Raw genomic sequence first — 19,033 nt, forward strand, 5'->3', positions numbered from 1 at the left:
TTTATATTTAGATAGTATATTGAGATCCGTGGCTGTGGCTGCGAACCAGTACAGAAAGACCCTATTTGCAAGATATTTTAAACGCACGTGCTAGGAATTCATATTTCCCTAAGAAAAATTAAAAAGGTTAACATTAATAGTCTATACCCTAAACTATAAGCGGGATTTTGGTTAAAAACACTGCAAGTGGGATTAAGCGCTTATTGGATTACACAGTGCCATTTGATTACATCAGCATAATCCATATCTGAAAGCGTCAGATCTTACGCTTCAAACATTTAGCTGTGTTGCATAAGATAATAATCTGCGACTTAATTGAAGAATAACTGCTACCTGCCAACGTTAATTAGGAAAAAATCACCTGAAGAATGACTGACTTTATATTATACGATAAAGATAAGGATGCATTCAATATTTTCCGAGATTCTTGTAGGCATACATACAATTGGATTGGGATTTAATTATTTGAGTTGCAATTATAAATTCTATGACAGCCACCTGCTACCTCTTCCAGAATTACTCGTACTTTTTATTTGCAGTTATTCTTTTAGTAACTGTTATTATTTATATCGTTATTGAACTGTTTAATCTGTCGCCGTCAAATTTTTATACTTTAATTGCATGTAAGCGGGGGACTTAAACTTTTGTATCTGGTGACTGGTGAGTTATCTTGTGTATTGGGTTTCAAGTTTCAACAAATTTAATCGTTAGTAATAAGCTGAAATTAACTTGTTTATTTTTTCTTTTAAGAAATTTTGGGGGGGGGGGGGAGCCTGACTGCACTGCGAAAAGAGTGAATGAAATTAGGGTTTGGTGGGGCGTGAAGATTAGGTGAGACCTTGGAATGTTAGATGGGACACGTGCGGAAAGTTGACGCGTGGCAAGAAGACCGGTAGTTGTGCGTCCCCTCTTCTAGAAGGATAATGTTATCAAAACTTTATGTTAGGGAGGGCGACGTTATTACTTATTAGTCCCTCGTCCTTTTCAGAATCATCCGGCTTCTGTCCCTCTCCATATACATTTCCGCGATTAAATAAAAGGTCAATACAGTTTTTTATACATTCAAATTTGTGTTTATTTTAGTTTTAATCTCTTAAATTTTAAATCATGATTTTTTATTTAAAACGTTCATCCTTATAATTTAATAAAAATTTAAGCTATTTTATTTCCGGTTAAATTAAAACCTATAATTTAAAATTTAAGAGATCAAAACCAAAATGAGAACAAACTTAAAGAACCAAAAATTATAATCTTTAAATAAAAACAGAATTTTTTATTTACAAAATTCTAAAACATCCCATCTTTCGCAGTTATTACTCCCTCGTTTCTAAATGCGGATTCCTTCTAACTAATTTGTTTAATTTGTGGATATAACAAAAAAGTTAGTTGGAATATCTATTTATAATCACCATGTACAAAACTGGTGATATTTTTTAAAATTATTCGTGTCACTCATTCATTCAAATTTTATATATAAAAATAAAAATGATGCAATAGATAGAAATATTATAAAAAAATCGCAATAGAAAATAATTAGACATATTTGAATTAGTCTTGAAAAATGATTTTTTTTTAATCTTACCATTCAAATACAACGTAAAAGTACTTATTATCCAGACAGTTATGGAATCAGACTTTAAATGGATTTTATATTATAAATCAAATGAAGCATCATAACGTTTCCTTGGAGATTTTTTTATTAATTAAAAATTAAAATAAACACCACAAAAATTATTATCCAAAAAATGAATATCCTAAAATTTGGTCATGAGAAAAAAAGACCTACGTAAACTGGAAAGAAACTAAAAGAGCAATCGGATAGGAATTCCCTCTGGCTGGGTTCCACCCCCTAATTGAATGGTGTGGCCAGTAGAATAACAAAAGTATTCTATAATTTCATTATTGGGAGAGTTTGGGAACCATAAAAACCATTTAAAAAGGTGTTTTTTTCAAATCAAAACTCTTCTCATATTTTTACTTTGTACATTATAAAATCAGTTTTAAGAATTTTTTTTTTCCGGACAAGAGACTGAAGGGAAAACCACCTAACGAGGGTGGTACCCAAACAGCCTGAATATCCTACTTATACACACTAACACATTCACGCATCCATCCGATACGAGTCTTAAGAAATTAATTTAAACACTCTCTTAGTCATGTAGCACTTAACTCCACTTGACATGGGCTCAAACAGCAACGACGGAGTGGGAGAAAGTAGAGGTAAAAAATTCAAATCCTTTTCAATATATTAAAAAACATTTAATAAATGGTGAGACTTTTTAATTTTTTTACTATTTAAGTTTTAATCGAAATTAGTATCACATAAATTTAACATATAATTATATAATTTTCCCTTTTCACCAATTGGACCACAGCCCACGGCCGACAGCCGCAGGCATCGTTGTCCGAATTTGTGATTATTTAATACTTATTGATCCATGTCCCACTGCAAAGGGTCCCAGAACTAATATTTATACACCTCTAATTTTAAATACAGGACTTAATTATTGAATTAATTTTAGTTTTAAATATAAGATCTATTTCTCATATTTATTAATTTTTTAAATTACCCCTATGGATTTTCCTCAACCATAATTAGGTAGAAGAGGGAGAGAGAGTATTAAGGAAGATAATTACAGTATTTTAGAAAAAATATATCATATTTCTTATAATTAACTAAGTTACCTAACTTTCTTAATTTAATTAAATTAGTTAAATAGATCTTATATTAAGAATTGAAATAGTATTTTATAGGGAATTCCACTATGTTTTGCAATTACATCTTTCCCAGGAAAATTATTCTTTTTCAGCCTATTTTTGACTCCTTGCTAAACATGTTCAAGCCGTTCTCATGTGAAGATCTTAATATCTTGTTGATACGCAATGCATAAATATTTTTGCAAGTATTCTTTGGGTTCTCAACCTACTCTGGCCATCAGGTCCTTAAAATCTATTTCATCTGGACTTTTTGCTATATATATATATATATTATAAAAAGACATAATTGGACATCTTTTCATGTTTCTTATAAGAAATTTACAAAAAAAATGTTCGCTTCTGCCTTTGGACTCCTCTGTTGGAAGCTCTGGGAAGCGAAAAACCGTGAGCTATTCTGTAACAAGGAAGCGCATGCATGCTGTCTTGTTAACGAGATGCTTTCTCTTAGTGATCACACCAAACGTGCTAGAGAACTCAAGATGTTCCGTTTAGGCTCACCATTGGGTCTGGCTTCTTTATCTTTTGCTCTTCTTTGTACATTAATTTGAGTACTTCTCCAATTCTAAATATAAATTTTTTTTTATAGTATAATGTAAATATAAGATTCCTTTTATAGTGTAATCTACACTATAAAAAGGATTTTATATTTAGGACCAGAAGAGTAATAAAGTTTCTCTCACTAAAAAAAAAGTTCGCTTCGAAAAGAAGTTATGCCTCCGCAATTGTGGCAAAAAATCGAGAACTCAATCCTAACAATGATAATTTAAAGGGAAAATTATAATAAGATCCCATTCAAGTGAATTAAATACTAAAAGGTCTCTTAAAATTATCAAATTATTATGAAATCTTAAAGAAGCTCATTGCAAAAGATTTTATTTGTTTAATTACCAAACTGCTCTTATTTTTTTCAAGTATGTATTGACAATTAAAAGAACAATCCTTAACAAAATAAGGTATAACCATTAACAATTATCGCAACAGATATTAACAATACATCTTCTCAGTATATCACAAAAATGTAATGCATAAGTTATCAATACCTGCCGCAATAGTTATTAATCATTACACCTTAAGTTGTTAATGACTGTACTTTTAATTGTCAATGCATACTTTAAAAAAAAGATAAGGATAATTTGGTAATTAAATAAATGGAATCTTTTGTAATGAAGTCCTTTGAGACTTTAAATTAATTTCATGATTCTAAGGGACCATTTGTATTTAATTATATTAGGTGGGATGTAATATTTCCTAATTTTTTTTTAAAAGGGCTATGATTCATCAGGCCTCGTGCATGGTGGCCTAAACGAAGTTAAAAAATGGATTCGATTTTAATAATGATATATTCATTAATTACTAGTTAGAAGCATAGACTTCTACATTGCTTGAATTCCAATGTGCCAGAAGCTTTGGTACTTCTTGACGTCACTGTTTATTTTATGGGAAAAAACGCGCTGAACTGAAGCATAATTTAAAGTGAAGTCAGTCTGCAACAGCTCATGTTCTGAATAAAGAATGAACTAGACTCCTTTGCAGTCACGAACAATTTTCATTCTCAGATGCAGACATCAATTGATTCTACTGCAAACTCATGACCAAACTGGTGTGGGGAAAGTGTAGCCCATGAATGTAAAAAAGAAACTAGAATGACCACTTACCGCATTAAAAAGGTAAGCGATATTGTGACCATCGAGTGCATAACTTGGTGGGAAGCTGTACTAATATATAACTCCCTTCAGCTTGAGCTCTACGTACGAAACTACACCAACACTAATTGGCAGAGCTTTGTTACCGTTGTTAGTCATATTTAGCTTGATTCCAAATATCAGATCGTTTGATAAAATTTAAAAAAGATAATATTTTCATTTAACTCATGTTATATACCTCAACAATCCCCATCTTTTTGTTTCTATGAACTATTCAAAAATCAGAACTCAAATGGAACTTATCTCCGGTTTGCTTGCCTTGTAAGAGGCATATTGGAAACAGATTTACCACTGACATCAAAGTGACAAGCAGGGAATTTGGAATTCTGACTTTTTACCACTGTCGATTTTCATTTTTAGGTCATATTGGAAACAGATTTATTAAAAGATGAAACTTTTATATGCAAGCAGGTTCCATGGAGATGGAGATGAATGCACTATTCACATTCTCATTCAGCACAGTATGAAGAAGAAAGAGAATTAGCAATTTTAAAGTCGCTATAAGAGAGTTATCAAAGTCTCCAGCCAGCATAACAACGTCTATAGGCAGACTCATTGCGATAAGTTGAACAGCAGATGAAAAACTGGAATGACAGTAATCTATTTTGCATTAACACAAGGGGTAAAAGGCATGAATAGTCACATTCTACATAAAGCCTTCTTGACCATTTTCTCTATATATCCTTGTCATTACGCCAATCGGGCAAATGCTCTATCATTTATCCTCTGCCTCTGGTGCATTTTCGTTTGTGGACTTGTGAACAAATTGTCCACAAAAGTGAGTCCGTTCTTCAGCTAGTTTCTTTCTACTTTGATGTTGGGCCTGCAATTCCAACCATATAGAATTTGTCTTTCAGCACAAAGGTGCACTAGCGTTCCACGAGATACACTCATCTTTTAAGTAGATTTGATCACATATCTAGAGCAGACATCTGCTCCACTCACAGTGAGAGAGCATCAAGCACCTTACAGGGAATCAGGCAGAAAAAAAAAAAAAGCAACTAAAACGAAGTCATAGCGAGCCTGTGCCTCTGGGGTTCACCACTATCCCCATAAACTGTATGGCAGAGTACAAATGCTGGCATTACAAAAAAAAAAAAAAAAAAAAAACGCCATACCCATTCACTCCTAATAATCATTATGTTATTACAGTAAATGAATTCATAATCATAGATGCAGCAAAGCAACACATAAGTCTGAAACTGGACCACGCCTCTTCTAAACAGAGACCTGCCCATGTACAAACATGGACGTGGATATCATGTGATAGAATTGCTTTTACTTGTCAACCGCATAAAAGTAAGAGCAATTCTATCATCAGAAAGAAGCTTGAGGTCAAAGCCCTATACAGCAGAAAGTAATTTTCCTCTTTCATGATTTTGCAAGTTTTACTTTTATACGGTTGACAAGTAAAAGCAATTCTATCATCATGGTTCCTAGCCACGTGCAGCCCTCAAACCTTTCAAATAAACCACACAAGTCCAAGAAAAATGGAATGACAGGATAAAAATAAAACTCAGAAACAAAAAGGTAAGCAGAAAAAGAAAATGGTGTTGGTCATGTGCTATATATCAAAAGTCATGAAACACTAACTGATATCCGGGAACGACAACTCAGAACTTTATTACCTTTTTATGGATGCAACTCTCCTTTCTCTTAAGGCCAAACTTACTCGAGGTTGCTTCTCTCTTGGAGGTCTTGTTTTGATCTACCCTGTTAGCACTCTTATTCCCGCTCCAACTCTTACTCCCACTAGCATCACCACTTCTATTGGCACCCTCTATGTTTGTCTCCCTGTCAGCAACAGCAGTGCTGCTCCCATTTAGTCTGTCGCTTCCATTATTGCTGCCTGATGCCCTTCTGTCAACACTGTTATCTCCAGTATTACATTCAACCAGCATTTCCACCACATTAGATGACCCATAATGTGGTGCAGCTACGGCCATTTCCTTGAATGTTGAATCAACATGGTCAGGTAGCTGCCAGTACTGCTTGTCAGCAATACTGTCATGGTTTTCAAATTGGTAATGAAAGTCCTCACTATGATAATCTTTATGTATGCCTCCTTTTGGTGTTAGCATTGTCACTGTAGTCATGTCTTTGCTACTATGAAATACAACTTGTTGAAGGGTACATAGGTCACTGCTTATAGGCTGGACAGCAGAAACATGGCACAAACATCTGGCTGTTGATGCTACCGCTTGTTCACTTGAGACTTCAATTTTAGTAAAAGCATTATTAGCAGAGGAACCTATATCAATGTCATTGCTTCCACCATTTGAGCTCCGGTGGGAAGGATTGCCATTGGAATGAGATTGAATTTCACATGATAAATCTTTCTTTGTAACTTCTAAGCTATCGTTATCCCGAGAGTTACTTCCAGTTCTGACACATTCAGTGGGAGACCTCTTAGTGTTAGAGCTTCCATTGTACCTGCAGCAGAAGACTTGCCGAAATTATACTGGCATCAAGAATAAATCAAAATAACACCAAACAATGATATGGAGTGAGACCTTGAGAAGGCCGAAATGGCTGAACATCTTGCAACATTCTGTTTGTCCTGAATTGTGGTTCTGGCATCTCCTCCTCCTCTGAGTCTCTTTAAACTGATCTCAGGAGATGGTAACTCGTCATCATTAGTAGCTTTATTTTCAATATCTGAGAGACCGTGTCTTCTATTTTGGGCTTCAAACTCTTCATCAGTAATGCCATCAGACACTGAAGGACCATTGGGCCGTAGCATGCCTGATGGATTCTCACAATTAAGATCCAGCTGTCCTCTACTAATCAGCCCATTGCATTTAGAGGAGCCCACATCAAGATGGATACCGTGCTTTTCTACTGAAATTTTGACGGGAAACTCATTCCCATTGTCAACAGTTAAGTCAAGCTCTGTACTTGAGTCAACTTCCAGCTCTTTGACTTTGAAATGATATGGGGAGAGGTGAGAAATAAACGTATTGTACCAAAAAGAAGAAAAAATAATATTAATCGTTGATACACGAATATGGATACATGACACAGACATGGACACATGCACACACAAAAAGAAGCACAAAAGAAAGAGGTAATACAACTGAATAGTAGTAAAGTAGCATTTCATGTAACGTGGTTGGTCAAAATTCAAAAGTGGTTGGCGATTATAATAAAATTTTGTTCATGAACTGTCACTTAATAGCTTAAAGCCTTATAGTTAAACCAGTCCTTAACATGATATTAGAGCCTTTAAGATGAAATGGTAAGGAACTTGATCCTTGCCATATCACACTCTTCATAATCAAATGAAATTTAACACGATGTGGGAGGAACTCTGCTTTGTCCACACTTCAAGGACTATGGGCTTTAGTGAGAAAGAGTGTGTTGGAGATGATGCTATATATGAGCCTCAATATTTTAAGCTTTGAAATTAAAACTCGTCCCTTTGCAAGTATATATAGTTATGTTAAATTTCTCATGATTTAATGTAACAAACTACTCAAGTATATGGCCAATTTTGATCCAAACATGAACTAAACAAATCCTTAAATTAAGAATCGAGTATAAGAATGATTAAATTAAAATGTTTTATTATGCCTTGACACAATAAAAAAGCTATAGCACAACTAAAATTCAATTCAAATCCAACTACTTGTACACAATTAGTTTAATTAGATGCAACCTAAATGAAGTTCCTCAGGAATTATCCAAAAGTAAATCATAATAATGAAACAAGCATACCTTATTCCAAAGAAAATGCAATCATAATTGTTATTCATGATTCTTGCATGTTGATTCAACCAAAAAAAAAAGAAGAAAAGAAAAGAAAAAATCTTGTTATTGTGACACCCGCAATAGTAAATTTATAGAAATGTTAATAGAGCAAATGCTTTGAAAGGCTCCAAATAACAAATGATATTTAGCAATAACATATTGACTCCTATAAAATTGGATGGTATGTGTATGAGAAAGAAAGAAAGAAAGAAACATAATACAGTACTCTCTCCATTCCTTTTTATAAGGTGTCATTTAGAAGGTTTTAGTTTCTTATTTATAAGACATTTTCCAAAGTTTAGGGAGTAATTAATATTTTTCCAAAAATGACCTTAAAAATAAATGTATGGAGAGAGAGATTAATCAATAAATTTATGATGGAGAGAGACGAACCAAAAGAAAGAGGATTAACTAATTTCCTTTGTACGTATAAAGTATAGCACTTTCAGCCTTACCAAGTTGTTTCTTATGTTTGGGACAACACTTCGTGGCCAGAGGAACCATCTTTTCATCACATATTTGGGCATTGGAGTGAGGGAATTGAGCGCAGGTGCTAAGAGGATAGTCCACTATTTGATCCCACTGAGGTACTTGTTTGGGACTGTCTACTTCGACAGCTTGTTTGGTCCAGGAGGTCTGCCAGAGGAGAAAGTAAATAAACTTACAAGCCACTTTTCCTTACAGAAACTGGTGCATGACCTTTTATAGAGTACCAGCAAGAAAAAGAAGAGATTGTCTTTTCTTGGTCTCTTGCTGGATTTCTTAACCTTATCTTCCTACGTAGTAGGACAGCAAGGCAAAACCGATGATAACAAGGATCTGAGTTTCATGGGAATATTGTAACATACTTCTCTTAGTTTGTTCCTTGTTCAAGCTAAACATATGCTCAAGAAGAAGAAGGACAACAAATAAGGAAAAGAATGAAGCGCATAAAACTGTTGACATTTAAGCACTTGACCGAATTTAATGGATTACAACTTTTTCAGAAACAAGGTAACCCTTCCATCAGTTTGAGGATCCAGTCATAAGCCAAGAATGAGGTGGAAGGGAAATGGCATCCTAACATGGGATCCAGTTATCTACCATATTTTAATGCCTGTCCCTTAAAAATCTAGGGAAAAAAAATCAAAATATAAGATTAATTTAAAGCAAACCTTCAAAACTACAGCAATCAAAGTATAACATTGAGAAAAATGAAAGACATTTATGAACACCAACTTGATGTGGAATCTTAAGGCCTGGTAAAGGTATAAGAGCTGTACATCAATAAGTATCGACCAAAAAAGAATCAGGCAAATCAACATATGGGAAACAGTTTTACCTGAGTTCCACTACCATTGTCACTTCCATTCCCGTTATTTATATCTTCACTTCTGTTGTTGTCCTCATTATTGCTGTCAGCGTTGTTAGAAGACTCCTCAAGACTCTTTGATTTTACAGACTTCTGGGTTTGTGTGCCACTTTCACTCCCGCTTCCACTAGACTGGCAAAAAAATTTCAAGGAATAATCAAGAGAGATTATGGAAATGGTGGGTTTTTAATTTAACAATATATTCCCCATGATCTTTTAATAAATAGGATGGATATGACAGTTTTCTTTCTAAAATATCACAGCAATATAAGCATTGGTAAATCATCACTAGTCCACAAATAGAATAGATATCATGACATTGATAAGGAAAAATTAAGTCAACTCACACTATGGCATCGCCTCCAAACATGCTGCCAAAGGTTTTTAAGCTCATTCTTCCGTATGGGTTTTACAAGAAAGTCAACAGCACCCCTTGACAAGCACTTAAAGACTAAACCCATAGAATCATGAGATGACATCACTGCAAACCAGTTTCATTAGAAGCCACGGAGAAGAGTAGCTTTTTTCCAGCATGCAATGAGAAATATTGAAAATAAAGATTTTAAAACAACATGGCACTCAGAAAAACTTACTAATCACTGGAATGTTCTTTCGTGCTTGGTGACCCATAATCTTACATAGAAGACCAATTCCTGAGAAGCAAGGCATTGCCACTTCAGTTAAAATGAGATCAATATGATTAGTTAAATCCTCCAACATCTTCCATGCCTGCAATCCATTTGCAGCTTCAATAACTGAAAAATACAAAATCAAGATTATATGTAAATTATGACTGGTCAATCACAGTGAAAAGTAATGGATCTTTAACGTTTATAGATTGTTTAAACTCCAACAAAAGGGAAAATATAAACTTTGGGAAATAAAAAGCATTTTATGCCCAGAAGTGGACAAAGATTGATACAAGACATGAATCAGTAGCAAGGCATCTCTGGTAAAACTAATTACAAAGACTATTGACTATTGATAAATAATGGCACACCTATCCTGAAACAAGAAGGGATAATTTGAACACAGATGGTGTGAAATCACAGTGTCCCTGCCTAACCAAATACGTAAAGCATCCGGCAAGTATGATAGTTACTAACCTTCATAACAACAATTGCGAAGCAGTGCAGTGACAACATGGCGAGTAGAGTTATCATTCTCCACAAGCAAAACCTTAAGGGATCCAAGATGTAAAAACCTCTCCCAGCAAACAATTTCCCCATGAGTTTGCTGCTTTGTTACAGGCTGGACAACAGGCCCTTTCACCGTCTCCCCTTGTCCAACATTAAATTCTTCAACCATTCCATTAACTTTCAATTCATTTTTCTCATGTAATCCATGTTCCTCACCAGTAACTCCATCTTTAAGGATTTTCTTCCCAACTTGTAGATGATGAGTCAATTCTTGTAACTCTTTATCGTCACCATTAACACTCATCAGGGCACCCCTCGTCATTCTATTAGGAAACACTAGAATCAAGGAGTTTCCACACCATGTAACAATCCCTCCTCATCCACAGGAAAAAGTGAACGAAACATCTTTAAGATCTCCTGCTCAATGCAGGTAACTGATTATGCAGTCAAAATAATAAATAGGTCAAGACAAGTATAACCAGCGTATCTTTGGTTGTATTTTTTCACACTGAAGTGAATCAAACACACACAATGCTCTTATAAGCAACTCTTTAAGCCAATCAAATACCGACATTGCCAGATAAATTACACGGCTTTGAGCACATTTCATGCAAATTAAAGATCCCTTTCTACACTCTCCATCTCAGAACCACATGAATGTGTTTTATTAAAATAAACAAAATTCAAATTATTGTTAGTTAAAAAAGCCAATAACATTCTCACTCTTTCCTAAGCCAACAGGGGGGTGGGTCAAAGAACACATAGACGTTTCAACCAAAGGAAAAAATTATTAAGCATAAATCTTGCGAAAAGCTAAACCCAATTCTAAAGAAAAATATTTTCCACTCCATGATTTTTGGAAATATTGAAAAAGACAACTAAAAAACTATAATAGGTTTCATCAAAACCCTAAGCAGTCCGAAGAAAGCCGAAGGTTGACAACTGGCATCTTCCCATAAACAGTTATCTCAAATGTACCAAAAATTTAACACAATCATGCAACAAAGGAAAAACACAGCTGTAAACACACAGATAATGAATGTTTGACCAGAATATCCAAAAATGAACTATTATATGCATCAAATGTTTTTCCCTGCGTTCCTGACACTGAAGAAAAAAAAAAGGAAAAAAAAAAAATGAAAGCAGAGATATTGCCTAACAAAGAGCACAAAAACAAAGGGAAATAAAAGAAGAATTCAAGAGAAGGATTAGTACCTCCGCACCTTCCCTAATCGCCGTTAATTAGATCCATCAGAGAGGAAAATGATCATAGAACAGCAGTATAGCCTGATAATAGCTGCTGTGATCTGTGAACTATAATTATCAGACCAAATTTGGATAAAAAACAATAAAACAAAATTTTCACTTCGGCGCGTCCAACCAATCTGAGACCCAAGAGGGACCACGGTAAGAAATCAGAAAAGATCGATGTTTGGCAGGGAAGAGGATACGGTGAACGAGCCAGGTTGCTGACGTGGAGGAAATGGCGGTGAGCAACGTCGAGGAGTGCCACGAGGGAGTAGATCTTTCCAGGTGGTTATGGACATTTTGTGATGGAGCTCGCTGACGTGGACGAAATCTTAATCGGACCATCGGAGAGCGAGAGAGCGAGAGAGCGAGAGAGCGAACGGAGCATTAGAAAAGAAAAAGATACGTAGCGGAACACGTGGAGCCATATGGAAATTCTTCTTTTTCGATAAAAATAAAAATAAAAATTCTACTTTTGTTTTTAAGGATGCTTCCTTAACATTACGAGAAAAATGTTAAATAACTTTTTTTTAATATAGCACTATTTACTCCTACTGTATTTGACTGAAATCAATAAATATTTGAAATTTTATTAATTTTATCTTAAAATTTAATAATTTTTTTACTTCATTTTTATTTAATATATATTTTTTCAAAATGACGATATATATAATACATGACAAATAAAATAATATACTCCTTCAGTCCTTAATACAAGATCTATTTAACTAATTTGATTACATTAAGAAAGTTAGGTAAATTAGTTAATTATAAAAATAATGACATGATTTTCCTAAAACACTATAATTATCTTTCTTAATATCTTTCCTCTCTCACTTAATTGATTATGATTAGGAGAGTATCCATAGAGGTAATTTAGAAAAATTGATAAATATAAGAAATGAGTCTTATATTTAAAATCAAATTAACTTAACAATTAGGTCCTATATTAAGGACTAAAAGAGTATTTATGTTCATTTCTTTTATAAGACCTAAATTGGAGAATACTATTAATTTATTATGAAAATGGATTTTGATTTTTAAATTGGAGAATACTTAGATTAAGTTTTTTATATGATCATGTCAAGTTCTCTAATCACATATAATTATGTTTGTTTTTTCATGTTAGTTTATAATTAAATGATATCAAATGTTAATATTTAAAAAATAGAACACATGCTTGATATAATAGATATAAAAAAGTTGTTGTAAGTATTTTTCTTCTAAATTATTTAATAACGTAATATTTTATTTATCTATATATTATGATATAAACGTATAATATTTTTTTTTTTAATTTGATTATTACATTACCAATTCGACCGCCGATCTAACTCCGGCTCAACAACCGGTCCAGATTTTAAGACACGGCTACTTAGTGCATTAGTCCTCTGTTTCTCCCTCCAATTCTCACTCCATACTTTTGCTTCTGCAACCGCGGTTGCCAACACCTGGATCCCTATACATCTCTCCTCTCGACAACAGGTGAGCTCCTACGAGTGGAAACGGCAACGGGTGCGGGCATAACGCCATTTGCCATGCTCCTTCAGTCGTTAGCCAAGTACATCCCCAATGGAAGCGTGGAGAAACAGGAGGGAAGAGGAACGGAGCTAGAAATGGTGAGGAAATCCAAATATTTGCCCCAACAATTATATTAAATACGCGTTGGCTGAGTTGGATGCGACAATTATAATTTCTTTTCTAGGTGAAAGACAATTATAATTTCTAATGGTGTTAGCGCAATTGTCATATGAGATAATGAATTGATGACTCAAAATAAATTTTGTACGATAAGAATTAAATTATTAAATGTCAAAAAAATTATGCGATGAGTTTTAAACAAATTAAAAGTTTAGGAACTGAAACAGTCATAATTGAAAGATTGATTTATAAGTTAAAATATGAAGAGTTAAAAAAATAAACTTTCCGCCCCGGGGGGGGGGAGCACGTGGGGAGCACCATCCATGTCCTACCTGCAAATTTAAGAATTCAAGAACTGGTGACGAGCCTGGTGACTTTGATGCTGTTTAAACATTACTAGCTCGATCTCCCCAAAACCAGTGACATGTATATTACCCATTAATCTTTAAGGAAAATACGCCCGACTCGAAAACAAAAAATGTTTGATCCCAACAGCTGGCAACAAAACAATCGATTCACAGAGATTGTACTAACTTCCCGAACCAAAAAAGGGATGAAGTTTCAAAGTAACATCCATATTCCATGGTTAAAGAAAAGGTGTCATGGATGAGCACTGTTAAGTCAACAGGCTTAATCCAGTAACCAGAGAGATCACCATATAGGTTTTCTTGAAAAGTTACTCTGGGAAAAAGGTTTCCCCAATTCTCTTTAGCAATCCATTGGGCAATAAGATTAGTTTCATTCACATTATGTTACATCGTACAACATACAGTGATGATGGACAGCTCAAATTGACATTTAACCATCCATCTATGAAGTCTGGCAGAGATCCTGTCATGTGCAATTCAATATTCAATAATAATGACAATGATGATAATTGGAAGCCTACAAGGGCTAAACTTAACACTTACTCATATAACTATAATCATTATAATTTATAAATATTAAGAGAAGTCCTCTTCTTTCCTGCAAAATCGCCAAGCATGCAACATAAGCATGCAAAGAATAAAATACTCAGCTTTCGTTGTACACATCATCACCTATTATGCTGCAGCAGATCGCTTGTCCTCATAATCATCGAGATTAAGTGCTTGCAGCAACTTTGGCCAAGATTCTGGGATCCCTCCTGGTAAGTCAAACTCCAATAGTTTGCCTCGACTACGGTAGAACTCCTCCACAGGTTGGCTCTACAATTAAAATAGAAAACAAATCATCAAACAATCTCTCTCAAACACATTCACAACATGGATTTGGAAGTGAGAGTAAATGAGAATCATAAACTTTATAAGCAATGCAGGCCAGTTAACCAATCACAAGTCTATAGTAACAGCAAGTACATAACATGTTAATCTCTACATAAAGAAGCCACTCATGCAGACAAGTTGTTACCATCACAGAAAGTCCATTCAAAGAAACATTTAATGATAAATAATTGAGAGATACCTTTTCATTGTATATACGAAATCTTTCTTTGACTACTGCTTCAGTATCATCTGAACGAGTAATAAGCTTTGACATACAATGGGCAGGGGGAAGAAGTGGAGCCATGATAATTCCAGGAATCCCGTTCTCACCCTTGATGTCAATGGAGGCCACGTTAAAATTTCCCCCACACTGGCTGCAAATTCTCCTACCGAGGCATTTCTCAAGAAGTACATCTTCTCGAAGCTTCAGATTGACTACCAAGTCAATGTCTGTTACCCCTTCCAATATTTCCTACCCACAAAAACAGACAATCCAGATTTTTAATGAAAACAATGGATTATGCAAGAACATCACAACTCCAACACATAGAAAGGTTTGGGGTGGACAGAAATAAAATTCAGGGTTCGTTCTGCTAATCTCTAAAGACATCACAAGCTGAGATACACCGGAAACAAGAAGAAACCTTGGTATCCTTATTCTGAGGATTGGAAAAGTTTCTATAAAAAAAAAAATGCTGGAGTAAAAGTATTAGTAGGTTAGATGGAAATCATCACTTCTGCACACTTGCATTATTCTTCAAAAAAAAAAAAATTACATTTTGAGTATCAGGACTCACTATCAAGCAACTACAAAGAAAATAAGGGGGAAGTACCTGTAATGAACTTAAATTATTTTCACTTTACCAAAGTGAAGATACTCACTGCTTGCCTAATTGTTCGAGGAAATCCGTCAAGAATAAATCCCGATTCACCTTTAGCTTTCCCAGCAGCCAGTCTCTTTGATAATAAACTGATTATAATTTCATCCGACACCAATTTACCTTGATTTACAATTTCCGACAGCTGTAAACAACAGAAATAAAATTAAGATGGCATTCTTCATAAAATTACTCCTAGTCATCACACTTGCCACCTAACAAGTTGCAACACATTATTTGATATTTTGGGACATGGGAAACATTCACTATGAGAATTGAACAGGGGAAAAAAAAGTGATACGGTTATACTTTAGTTATACATACAGAAAATGGCAAAGAGAAGCAATCAAAATTCCACCAAATCAATTCAATCAATACAGCACTAAATTAAATATTTCATCCCTCAGCGTACACTCTTACGCCAGGCGGAGGTAGACTTTCCTTACAATCCAGTGAACAAGTTACCAATGAAATTTAATAGGACCGTGAATCCTCAACTATTGGATGACCAAAGTAAAGCCATTAACTTTAAATTGTCTGGCAATAAGGCATTGCGAAATGAACTTGTTTTCATGGAAAGCCAAAGAAAATGGGACAACAGACACTCAAGTACAGATACATATAAAGGAGATATCACATAATCATCTGGTCCTATTTATAAGTTACTTCCAACATATTTTACACAAACTAAGAAAAACCTTAAACCTTATTAACTCTCATTTAAAATTCAACAACTTTCCAACTTTATCCCTATTTAATATGCATTATGCAAACAAAGTCAACACAAAAATAAATGAAGAATAAAATTGTACATCTATATAAGAAAATTTTTTCAATACCCTATAAATAGGACCAAAAAAATGTTTTCTCTCTCTGTCATATAAATTATAAGCAAGACCAGAGGACTATATGACATCTCCAGAGTCCATCAGAGGTTTCAAAAGGACGAAAAATTAAGAATGTCGAGATTTCCTGCACGACCAGATTGGACACCCTTGAACCAGGGATTCTGAACGAGCATAAACAACGGAATCGGGCCTCTTTCTGTAACAATTGTATAATGAGTGGGTAGGGCACCTTAGCCAATAAGTTGGTTTGCAAAATGACAAAGCAGTACCGTACTTGATGTGAAGAATGAGAGAAGATAATAAGACAGTACTACCTTCGGTTGTATTTATAAGAGTTAGTTGACTCCTTTGAGAAGATTAAAGAAAGAAGTTAAGTTGGTTATTTGTAATAAATATGTATTATTTTTTAAAATATCCTTACTAATCAAGTATATTAACTAGAACTATTATTGTTCGAAGAACTATCTTCAAAAAAAATGTATAAAGATGAAAGATAAAGTGGATTTGAATCTTATATCTAGAACCAAAATAAAAGTCAAACAAGATTTTATATCAAGAAAAAGGGATAGTATCTGTAGACATAAGATTATTATTTAAACTCCTACGGCTCGCCACCGGTTAATGTCCTCAAGTCCTGATCAGGAGAAAAATGGCAACTGGAGTTTATAGAATTTATAGAAAATAATTCTAAAAACCCAAAATTTATTTTAGTTAATCCCCCGCTTAGGTTTAGCAGTTCGTAAGTTCTAAATTTTGACGGAAACAGACCCAAGAAAAAGGACATCTTTACGTTAAAGGAAAACGAAAAGACAACTTTATAAAATGATCTAACTAGACTGCCATAAACGGCCAATTGAATTTGCACGAATGAAGATATATCTCGTGTTAGAATTTAACAGAGGTGTTGTGACTATTTGGTTATCAGTTCCAGGCATATTAAACGCCAGCAGTGCGTTCATTTTGTAGAGAAATGAAGACAAATTCAAATTAAATTTGGCCGCAAATATAAACTGAAAACAGACGGGGATGAAACCTGGGCAGAGAGGGGACCAGAGGACGCCAGCTCATCGCGAACGAGATCACCGGTCGCGATGTGAGGGACACCGGTCAGAGTGGAGAGGCGGCTAGCGTAGGTACCTTTGCCGACGCCGGGACAACCCAAGAAGACCCACTGAACATTCCTGTCCTCCTCCTGACCTTTACGTGAAACCTGAGGTTTCATAATGACGGAAGAGGTATTGTACGGAGGCGTGTGAGAATTGGCACCGGATCCGGCGGATGCAGATAAGTACCTCCTCGCCAAGCACATGATGGAGGATTTGGGCCTTGCTAGGCGGATTATGGCCGCCATTGAAATTACAGAAGCGCTACAAAATTCAAGCTTCAAGCTGCGGCAATCGAATTGGGAGAAGAAGATCGAGCTGAGTTCAGCTCCAACGATCTGGCTGGTTCTTTATGCTTACTAATTGCCCCGGAACAATTGCCCAAAACAATTATGATAGAAAAACTGAATTTAAATTGGAGACCCTTTTTAGTGCTCAGAAAAAAAAAAACGGAGACGCTTTTTGTAATTTGATGTGCAGCCTAGACCTGTTGATCATAAAGAAACTTCGGACATTAATACTTAACAGTATTAGCTCGCCTAATATAAGTTTTTATTTGATTTTTATTTTAATTTTAAATATAAGATTTTAATCTATTTTATTTTTTATATGTATATATTTTTTTCCTAAGACAGTCATTCTAGTAATAGTAATTCTAACCAGTATACTTATTAGTAAGAATATTTTAGAAAAAACAACACTTATCTATTACAAATAACTAACTTAACTTCTTTACTTAATCTTCTCAAATTAGTCAACTAACTCTTATAATTAGGACTGGAGGTAGTATATAAGAACTTGTTTGACTTTTATTTTGATCTTAAATATAAAATTTTAATTCATTTTGTCTCTCGTATTTATTTTTTTTTAAAACTAATCCTAACAATAACAGTAGTTCTAAACAATACACTTGATTAACAAAAATATTTTAGAAAAGACACACCTATTTATTATAAATAATTAACGTAGCTAATTTTTTTAATTTACTCAAATTAGTCAACTAGCCTTATATTAAGGACTAGAAGTATTATTATATAAGATCTCATTCTACTTTGTCTTTCATATTTATTTATTTTTTTAAAGTATTCATTGTAGTAGTTACACATGTTAAATATTTCATCAAATAGTAATTCTAGTTAATATACATGATTAGTAAGGATATTTTAGAAAGGACAATATCTATTTACAATAAATAATTAATTTAACTAATTTTTTTTTTTCAAATTAGTTAATTTTTTTCGACCAGAAATTAGTTAATTAAGTCTTATACTAATTTCAGTTCTAATTATAAGATTTTGTTTATAATTTATAAATAAGATGTTATAATTGATAATTGATAGCGAGGATAGTATTAAGAGCCGGAAATAGTACTATATTGATGATTAAATATCACAAGACAGCATATATAAA

General features: G+C 34.1%; 2 protein-coding genes across 4 annotated transcripts; both read right to left on the bottom strand.

The window, feature by feature from the left end:
- Window positions 1-4,842: 4,842 nt before the first annotated feature.
- On the bottom strand, window positions 4,843-12,101 carry LOC114732805 (two-component response regulator-like APRR7). Of its 3 annotated transcripts, none has more exons than XM_028920166.1 (9): window positions 11,885-12,101; window positions 10,629-11,095; window positions 10,116-10,277; window positions 9,870-10,003; window positions 9,493-9,654; window positions 8,627-8,807; window positions 6,935-7,343; window positions 6,050-6,854; window positions 4,843-5,244 (listed from the first exon to the last, which is right to left on the bottom strand). In XM_028920166.1, exons 2-9 carry the CDS (start codon window positions 10,981-10,983, stop codon window positions 5,137-5,139), a joined length of 2,316 nt encoding a protein of 771 aa, XP_028775999.1. In that variant the 5' UTR covers window positions 10,984-11,095; window positions 11,885-12,101; the 3' UTR covers window positions 4,843-5,136. The 3 variants fall into 3 exon arrangements, with proteins under 3 accessions (XP_028775999.1, XP_028775998.1, XP_028775997.1); XM_028920165.1 differs by having other exon boundaries at window positions 11,877-12,101; XM_028920164.1 differs by having other exon boundaries at window positions 10,629-11,078; window positions 11,877-12,100.
- A 2,125-nt stretch (window positions 12,102-14,226) lies between these two features.
- Window positions 14,227-18,077, bottom strand: LOC114732803 (adenylate kinase 1, chloroplastic). Its single transcript, XM_028920161.1, has 4 exons — window positions 17,554-18,077; window positions 15,677-15,817; window positions 14,994-15,266; window positions 14,227-14,737 (listed from the first exon to the last, which is right to left on the bottom strand). Exons 1-4 carry the CDS (start codon window positions 17,869-17,871, stop codon window positions 14,594-14,596), a joined length of 876 nt encoding a protein of 291 aa, XP_028775994.1. The 5' UTR covers window positions 17,872-18,077; the 3' UTR covers window positions 14,227-14,593.
- Between the last annotated feature and the right edge of the window lie 956 nt (window positions 18,078-19,033).

This window comes from Neltuma alba, unplaced genomic scaffold (genome assembly GCF_004799145.2).
Source record: "Neltuma alba isolate B1F8T4 unplaced genomic scaffold, ASM479914v2 tig00012937_pilon, whole genome shotgun sequence".
In the NCBI taxonomy this organism is placed as follows: Eukaryota; Viridiplantae; Streptophyta; class Magnoliopsida; order Fabales; family Fabaceae; genus Neltuma; species Neltuma alba.

Bases quoted from the DNA above. Each gene is read 5' to 3' on its own strand.
- LOC114732805 (XM_028920166.1), bottom strand. From the start codon at position 10,983: ATGACGAGGGGTGCCCTGATGAGTGTTAATGGTGACGATAAAGAGTTA. The intron at 6,855-6,934 runs GTCTCACTCCAT...CTTCTGCTGCAG, and splicing joins GCCATTTCGGCCTTCTCAAG to GTACAATGGAAGCTCTAACA. The intron at 5,245-6,049 runs GTAATAAAGTTC...TTGGAATTGCAG, and splicing joins AGAGTTGCATCCATAAAAAG to GCCCAACATCAAAGTAGAAA.
- LOC114732803 (XM_028920161.1), bottom strand. From the start codon at position 17,871: ATGGCGGCCATAATCCGCCTAGCAAGGCCCAAATCCTCCATCATGTGC. The intron at 15,818-17,553 runs GTTTCATCCCCG...TGTTGTTTACAG, and splicing joins CTGGTCCCCTCTCTGCCCAG to CTGTCGGAAATTGTAAATCA. The intron at 14,738-14,993 runs GTATCTCTCAAT...TTTTAATTGTAG, and splicing joins TTCGTATATACAATGAAAAG to AGCCAACCTGTGGAGGAGTT.